This window comes from Rhea americana, unplaced genomic scaffold, assembly GCF_003343005.1.
Source record: "Rhea americana isolate MKP2758 unplaced genomic scaffold, rheAme1 scaffold_27, whole genome shotgun sequence".
NCBI classification, from domain to species: Eukaryota; Metazoa; Chordata; class Aves; order Rheiformes; family Rheidae; genus Rhea; species Rhea americana.
In genome coordinates this window covers 134,300-143,310 of record NW_028186390.1, presented here as the reverse complement: position 1 = coordinate 143,310, position 9,011 = coordinate 134,300, and the positions used below count along the sequence as shown (strand labels likewise).

The 9,011-nt window shown below is 42.0% G+C and overlaps 1 protein-coding gene across 1 annotated transcript in view; it reads left to right on the top strand.

The window, feature by feature from the left end:
• Positions 1-8,810: 8,810 nt before the first annotated feature.
• HOOK1 (hook microtubule tethering protein 1) overlaps positions 8,811-9,011 on the top strand; it is a 28,236-nt gene continuing 28,035 nt past the window's right edge. The window contains exon 1 of the mRNA XM_085307958.1: positions 8,811-8,958. Within this exon, the coding sequence (XP_085164084.1) occupies positions 8,908-8,958 (51 nt within the window). The 5' untranslated portion in view covers positions 8,811-8,907. The remainder of the gene's footprint in view (positions 8,959-9,011) is intronic.

Here is a 9,011-nt window from a genome sequence, read left to right as displayed (position 1 = left end):
TTAAAGTCTTCTCAGTGTGTCCCAGATGTGACCTAATTCCATTCTGGAAAATAAGTGATGAATGCTGACTGCTGTATATGCAGGCAGGCTTTAGTATTGTGTGAAAAAATGAACATCTAAGCTATCAGAATAGCCATTAACCTGGTTCCCATGAAGAGCAAAACACGACAGACCAGCTGTCTAGTGAAGTACATGAAGAAAACAATAAAGATATCTCTTTAAGTGGAAACATAAGTGAACTGCTAGTAAAATCAGGCAATCGTAGCTTTTATCATAAAAAAGAATGAACCAAGTGTAAAATACAAGTTTGTTAGAAATGCCAGTAAAAATAATTGTAACCTCTCTGACACTGCTTATAGAAAACAAAACAAAAACTCTTTTTGTTAGACAGAKGCTCCACCCAACTGTTGTATGAGTTGGCTTTCACCTTTGGAACATGCTATATCAAGGGAACCTTAAAATATGGATGAAAATGTCAAAATRCTTGGGCAACTTGAAGCTTTTTTTCAAAAAAAGAAAAATGACATTTGTATAAAAAAATAAATTTGAACTTGATTTTGAGAGATACATGCTAACTTGCTTTATTCAATATGTAACTCTTTTAGCAAGTAAATGAGTAAATACAAAACAATTCATCTTGTGCTTTACAAACCTATAGCTATCCCTCTCTCCCTTTAGCCATAGTTGGGTTTTGGACATTTTCATGTTATTTATTAATACGTTACAGCTGTGACTTGTTCATCTAGAATTTCTATTTTTGAACACACACTTTTCTTATTCAGCTAGAGATTACTATTTGAATAGCCCATTTAAAAACACATAGCCATTTTCAATACTGTTAGGTAACAAAGGCAATTCCTTAATAACTTCTGTCAATTTTCAGCTTAATAATGCAAATTAACAACTTATTAATATTTTACTCAGTGAGTCTTGTATCCTGATGATAATTTTTCTGAGTAATAACATGATGAGATATAATATATACTAAGAACATATTATTTTGAAAATGATTTTGTCTTTAGAGGGATTAGAGATACTACTGTTAGCTTTGGTGTGCAAGACTGCATGCCAGTACTCTGGCAGAGAATCAGTCTGAARGGATTAATTCTTTTCACAAATTAAGTTTGTGATTTTCATGATCCTGAAAAACATTCTCCTGAGCATACTTGCTGAGTAACCCTGGACTGTAGTGAAAACTGTAAGTATGCAGTACAAGATACTAAATATGTGCAAAGATATTGTCAGAATCAGAATCTACAAACCAAATGGTCTTCTTGGGACCTAAAAACATCTGTCAAACATTCTTTAGTCCCATGAAGTCACAGCATTACACTACCTTTCCAACATAACTGTGGAAACAGGATTTGAAAAAGGAATGTGGATTTGTCTGTGACAAATATGTGTCTGTCATAGCTCGTATCTCAGTACTGAAGTTCCTGTGACTGGAACAAACTGAAATTATATCTGAGAATTTTATTACAAATAGTTCCATGATGTCAACTGATGTCAGCTAAGACCATTTTCACTTGTGACCTTGCTCACTGAAGAAAAGAGCAGCAAAATAGAAGTACCGATATCTGTGAGATAATAAACAAAAAGCCAGAAATAGAAAAGCGTAGATATGAGACTGACAAATGTTAGGGAAACAGCTGAGGCAGAGAGGGCAGGCTAGGAAGGAAGGTTACAGTAAAGAAGTGAGGACATGCTGGAAGTAAAAGACATAGTAGACATGTAGTATTTTATCCTACTAAAGTCACTGTTCATAGGTGTACCTGGTCTGAGATGTTTTATTGAGGTGATCCAGGTTGATCATTCATAATGAAGATAATGAATTATTCTCCTGGAGTCAAAACATGCGATTATAAAGATCTGGTCACAAGATTTTTTATAAATGTAGTTAGTTAGTTTTCTACCTCTGACTTATTTTCTTCTCTCTATTGCTTTTTAAGAAATTTAATGGGCTATAAGGACTTTTGGCTCCATGTCATTATTCCATCTTTTCTCTGCCTCCTTGGAAAGGGAATTATAGTAAACTAAAGCAGAGATAACCTATCATTCTCTACACTCATGTTTTCGAGTTATTTAAGGAATGACCAGATAAGATAATTCTAATACAGGTCTCTCGTGTCTTCTTTTTTTTTTGGCCCTGCAAAGTGATTTCTTTTCCTTGGGAGAATTTAGAAACAGTGGACTGGCAAGAGGCACTCACAAAAGAAGACATGTTTCTGTAGACTGCTCTGAAGAGTGGCTCTGAAGAGTGCTGAAGCAAGTAACTTTGGAATTGCTTCAAATCAAGTCCAAGCTGCCCCTCTGTCCCATTCAGCTCCCTTCCTCTTCTCTTCTTTCCCTGATAAAAAATAAAAACTGGCCAGTGGGACCCCAGCTGGTCTTGCTAATTTGTCTTATGCATGAGATTGGCAATATATTCCTACTTCTCAACTTTAATATTCGTTGCAATAAAATATGATATGCATAGCTCATATTGGCAATATTGTTACGTATGTAACATCTGTTTTAGTTTAGCAATGCCTACTTCCTTGATGTATGATAAAATTTAATTAATATTTGTAAAGGCACTTACAGGTTTTTTCTGTAACTTTTTTAATGTTGTGTTATTATTCTATGGAAAAGGTGGAGATGCATTTGTATTCTATATACACACTCCCTATATGATAGGTGCTATAATATATAATACTACAAAGGACGCTTTGTAACCTAAGACCTTGGAAATGACTGCAGACAAAACTGAATTCATTCTGAAGACAGACTAGAAATGCCTTCATAGTTCTAATGATACGACTTACTGTTTCTTACCACCATAAGTCTATAGGGGTCAAAGAGAATTCTCACTGTGTTAAGGTATCCTAAGAAAAGTACAAAGAAGAGCATAAATGGCTCAAGTATTCCAGGAATCCCACTGGCTTAAATATTAATCTATTAAAAATAAAAGCTCTAATAGTTGAATGACTTCCAAGAAGGACCTCAAGGGATGAAAGTGTTTCTATCAAATCTGCAAATGTTTGGAAGATGCTTTTTCTATATTTTCACCTTTCAGAAAAGCTTGAATATGAGACTCATTTGACCAATGTACTCTCATACAATGTATTTTCAGAATTGTTACAAAATACCTAGAATAACAAATACATTATGACTTTCATCTCCTGTAACCCAAAATATTTCAGAACATTTTACAATAGATACTTCAGTTACATAGTAACAAATTTTACATTCCTGATTGCAACAGCTCCTATTTCCCTAAGGGCAAGTTCTTCTTGAATTGGACCAACTTCCCATACCCTGTACGATACTCAAACTCATCTCCTCTRTTTCACTCAGACTCTAGAACAGTGCCTGCTTTTTGCTGTGGACTGGAAGAAAACTAGTATCATGAAGGAGTCTTGCTCTATTCCATCTACTGAAGACACAGACCTCTAGAACACTGCAAGGTTTCCAAGTTGGAATCCCTTGTGCTAATCAAATCTTGTTTTATACGTGAAAGAAATGTGACTACGTAGCATACATTTGCAAAGCTGGAGGTCCAACACCGAAGTAAGTCTTTCATGCCTTTCATCATGTCAGCAGAAGCCTGTTTCGTTGCAATGTTAATCATACTTAGCGCTGTAGCCTTGCAAGACTTTCCTTTCATTCAGCTGTACAAACCACAGTCAAATGATATCCTAGGGATTGAACCTATAAAAGATTTGTGTTGGGAAAACATTGATTTTTTAAAGTGAAATGTGGTTTGACATTTTAGAAAAAGTTAATGTTACTGCTAATGAGAAAGCAACTGTGGCCTGCTGGTTAGTCTGCTTGGGAAGCTGGTTCTATTTTGTGTTTTGCCCGTTTTCCTATGTGGCTTTGAAAAATCAAGGGRTATATGTACATTGTAATTTTAGCCCCTATTCCCCTAGCAAACACCTTACATTCAAAAACTTGAAGCCTATATGTTCATTTGGTCTTTGGATATATGCGGATTTGCACAGCTGGAGGAATATGGACTAAGCTTGACCCAGTTTCAGGCTACATGTTATTCTGCAGGAAGATCTAGGCAAGGTAATTTCATTTGACCCACATTTGCCCATAATTGATGTGATGAGTATTGTAGAGCATCTTCAAAAAAAAAAAAAAAAAAAAAGTGGGATCTTCTTCAAACGCATTAGATAAATTAACACAGCAGCAGAGTAGTCAGGCATACTGGCTAACTGCAATATAGACATACCCTTTACCTTCCTACTTTCCCCTGTGTAAAACAGCAGTAATAGTACTTCATCCTCTTACCAAAAAGGATGCTATATTTCAGACATTAGGACTGACTTTTTACTGTTTCTGTTTTTTTCTTTCTCTTTCAATCTCCTCAAGCTGGTTATCTCAGATAGGAATAAGGAAGCCTGAATCATGTGACCAAGCAGCAACTTCTCAGATYGTGGTAAGGTTTTATCATCTGTACCTCAACCATTCCCTGCTCTTTGTTAATTTTCCAGCTAGCTGCCAGGCCGAGGGGGTACAGCAGTAATCACAAGACTGATTCGTATTGTCAGTGCTGCGTGTCAGCGACCTGCAGTTTTTGGAACCCTATTCTGTCTCATGCAATTGCAAAATATACACCTGTGTGGGACCAGTAAGAGACTGATAATGATTTTCAGTCAGTCAAATAATGTGAGTTCACACTGGAATGATGATGGAGTTTTTCTTCACTTTTTTTTTTTTTTTTTGAGTGTTCAGTTATGCAGAATAACATTTATTTGTTTGTAAGAGCTTATAAATAGGCCATATTTTGGAAATAAACAGATAGCCAAGGCCTTTTCAATAAAATATAAAATCTTCCAATATAAGTAGAACTTGATTCAAAGGGAATTTGGAGTATTTAAGACAGGAGAATGTAAGAGATTATGAAAGCACSTGAAAGGATGTGTCTTTAATTACTACATGAGTTTTGGTAATTGMTTAATTATTTCCAGTTTCTGCAGCTGAAAAATGTAGATATACTTCAGCCCCATGCAACATCATGAAATTTAGTCGATGCTGCTAAAGCTTTTGAAAGTGCAGACTTTCATAATTCGTATCAGTCAAGCTACTAAATATGACAAAAGCTGAGGATCATTTTTCAACTTAGACATTCTAGCAGGGAGAAAATGTGCAAGTTACGTCACTGACCACCAAGTGTCACTGTTTAGTATTTTTACATTCTTATTTCTTTGTTCCCAAGTGTGTAAAAAATCCTCACAGTAGTCCTGTAAATGAGGGTTTTTCAACAAGAATATTTCTAAACTACAGGAGGCACGTACACCTACCCCACAGGCTAGAGGCAAACTGAACTGCCTSTGTTTGTGGCTTTCTTTAGCAAGCCACCAAGAAGTAATGACTGAACTAAACATTGTTCATATTATTGGATATAATAATGTAGATCCCATTAAAAATTAAATGATACATAGATAGAATTCCCAAATGGAATTTTTTATTAGAAGAGAGAGMTATTCCTCATTGAGAGAATGTCAGATACTTTGTCCAGAAGGCAAAGAACACCTTATCAAAATGAGTGAACATAGTTTAAGTAAGTTCGTAGTACTAGAAGTAATTTAGCCTGACTTAAAATGTAATAACAGGAGACATTAGATATCACAAGACTGAACCACAGTCCTGGTCTGAGGTGCAAAGCTATTCTTTCCTGTTTCTGCAGTCTTAATGTAGGTCATAGTCTTTATCTTGATTGGCACAAAAATAGAATTTGCTGACAGGCATTCATGTGAGCTGGAGCTCATGAAGAGATTTCCAGCTAGGTTTAAAAAACAAAACCAAATGGACTGCCATACCAATATAATGTACATAACGCCCCTTTGTCACTACCCCTCTGCCCCACAGCCGAACTCTTAAGCTCAGCTTGCCAGTGCTGTAGTGTTCTGATGTGTCCATACGTAGCTGCAGCTTGAAAGATGTAAAATAGCTACATAGATTGTTATATGTATTTGTTAGTCATCTGAAGTGGATCCAATAGCCAGGAGTGCATCAGTGAGCCAGTCTGCTCTGACATAACCCCAGACCACCAAACCTGTACAACCTGCCTTTCTTTCAAATTAGTCCCTGTCCTACAGATCTCAGCCAACCTATCATCCATGCCATCTCTTTAGCATAGCCATGCCTTATATGTAGACATAACTGGATAGTTTTGAAAAAATAGCAACCTTTAAATGGGCATATTACATCTTGGCTGGTTCTTATTAACCTCAACCCTTCCCTTCTGTCTGTACTGAAAACCCTGTATGATAGAAGTACTTCTCTATAGTGTTTTTTGCATCTATGCAAAAAAATGACCCTACTGCAATAATATGCTGTCAGGGCCCTTAGCGCATTAATAGGTCTTCCTCACCTGGGGCCTCCACTCACATCCTCTGCCCACGGGCCCATTTAAGCTTAGCCCTGGGCCCTTATTCCCCGCCTGAGCTCTGTTACAGGAGTGTAAGGCTGTGGCTTCCTCTGATTTAGACCCTGACTGACTTCCAAGCTTGGCCTCAAACATGCTTCATCACTATGGATCCACCTGGAGATCACTGGGTTGTACCTGGCCCCGGTTAGCCTCACCACACCTGCTCCTGACTTGTGGACTGACTTTTTGGCTTGACTTTGGACCTGCCTCGTCACTGTGAACTTGCCTGATGATCTAGACTTCTGGCGGAACCTGGCTGCCATGTCTAGGCAACCCTTGCTCAGTTACTAGGGGACCAGGCCCTGGCTGGTGACCTCCCTGCCCGACTGGCTATTGTATTGCTCTTGGCTCCATGTCCCTTAGGGAGCAGCTGGCTTCACTGTTCCCTGGCATATGGAGCATAAACCCAGGACACAGAAGTCACCTGTAGAAACATCAGACCTAAGAGGATAAAGAAAGCATGTGAGGAGTTGAATCTGTAAAGAAAGAGCATGTGAAATCAAGAAGCAGAAATCAAGAATTTTGTGCTTCTGGGAAACAAGCAGAAGGAAACTGATGAGTAAAGGTAGGAAATGTCAAATGCTAGGACCTCCTGAGAAGGGAAAGGACATAGAATGAAAGAAAGAACAGTGAGCAAATGAAGAGGGAGTAAAGGAGAAGCTAACTCCACAAAAGCTAGTAAAAATTACAGAAGAGAACAAATATTGAAAGTGACCATGTTCAGCAGTACAAATCTTAGCGCAGATTCCTGTGGGATGTTAGCTGAAAACCCTTTAATTCCCTACTGCATTTTTAATAAGAATTTCCCATAATCTTCTGTGACAACCAAATCTCTTTAAGAAACTTTGAAGAGRAATGGTCAAAGGCTTTCCAGAAATTGAATTCCATTATCTAGACTTCCTGAAGTCTGGACTGCACTGTGAGGGGAAATACCCATGTTAACCCTGTCTCCTTCATGCAGCAAGCTTTTAATCTGCRTGAGTCAAAGTAAGACCAGTAACAGAGAATTAAAGCATGCACCTTAGCAAATTGACTATTCAAAAAAAAAAAAGTATATGATATCCATAATAGCTATATAGCTGTTACTCAAGTTGCTTAGTCTATCCTTAGGATATTTCACTAAAATGTTAACGCAGTCTTGGATATTCCACTAGTGACAGGCAATACAAGAATCTTTGTAAGAACATAAGAGAATTATCTAACAAAAACTGTAAGATGCAACTGGAAAAAAAAGTTACTAGGGTTCCTGTACTGAAGCAGTCAGACCAAACACATCTTATCGTAAGGTGCTTGCGCTGAATGAGAGGGGCTTTTCCAGACTTCCCTTTCTCTGAAGCTTTTGATGCAGTTTATTACAAGGCTAGATTCTGAACTGGGCATATGCAAGATCTGATCAAGTTAGTTCTGCCTATGAAACACAGCGAAAGGAAGCGAGATGATTTCTACTTTGTTTCCTCAAACTGAAGTGCTCCTCCGTTTTGGTTACCTCGGAGGGCGAGCAGTATCTGTCCGGTGGTGCCTGACATCGTGCGCGGCCGCCTGCCCACGCTCCGCCAGGCTGGTGAGAGGGACTGGTTCAAGGGGAGCAGCTTGCTGTGGGCCCACGAGTGAGCAGAYTGCTGCCCTTGAGACACTACCGCCTGAGGGGTTTTGAGCAGTACTAACAGCGGCCTCTGAGGCTGAGGAAAATGAGAGAGAAATATGTCAGTATAAGCGAGAGGCGAGAGCTCCGCAGCCCTCCTGCGCCGCGGGGCGCGGGCGCCKCCGCCCGCCGTCGGGCACAGCGTCAGGCCAGCGTCCCGTCGGGCCGCTGCTCGGGCGCTCGCTGTCCCTCGCCTCCCCGAGAGAAGGCGCTCCGAGAGCTTCGCTCAGGTTTTTGCCCCGTTAAACTACGCAGAAACGCTGCATTTGGCGTTGCACTCTGAAAGCGACACCGGCGGCCGGTGCAAACGCGCGGAGCTCCCTCAGCCGTAACCGCWGGCACGTCCGAGGCGAGCGGCCCCCCCCCGCGCTCCGCGGCCGGCGCCATGTTGGGGCCGGGGAGCACCTGCCGCGGGGCGGCTGAGCGGCCGCGGGGGGACCCAGGGGCCGCGCTCCCGCCGAGGGGTGGGCGAAGCGCTCCCGCTCGGCCGGCGCCCGCTCCCCTCGCTCAGCCATGCTCGAGGGCAGCGCGGCGCTGACAGGAGCCGCTGCCGCCCGCCGGCAGCCGCGTTCGCCCGCCCCTAGCGAGCACGCCGCGCAGCGATTGGCGCACACGGCTRCAGCCTCTCCTGGTGATTGGCGGCGCCCGCTGCCACTCCGGGCGTTCGGAGGCATGGGCGGGCGCTGACGTGCGCGTGATGACAGCGCTGCCCGCGCTGCGGCGGGGGCGGGCGCCGCCGCCGGCGGCTGTCACGTAGTCTGCGCGGCGTTCGGGGCGTRAGCGCGCTTGGTGCATCGGGCGCCTACGCAGCCGCTCCGAGCCGGCCGGCGGTGCCGCCGCCGCCATGGAGGCGAAGCCGAGCGACCTCCCGCTCTGCGACAGCCTCATCCTGTGGGTGAGTGCGGCGGCGGGCAGGGGGATGCCCCGGCCCCCCGCCCCGCGGAGCCC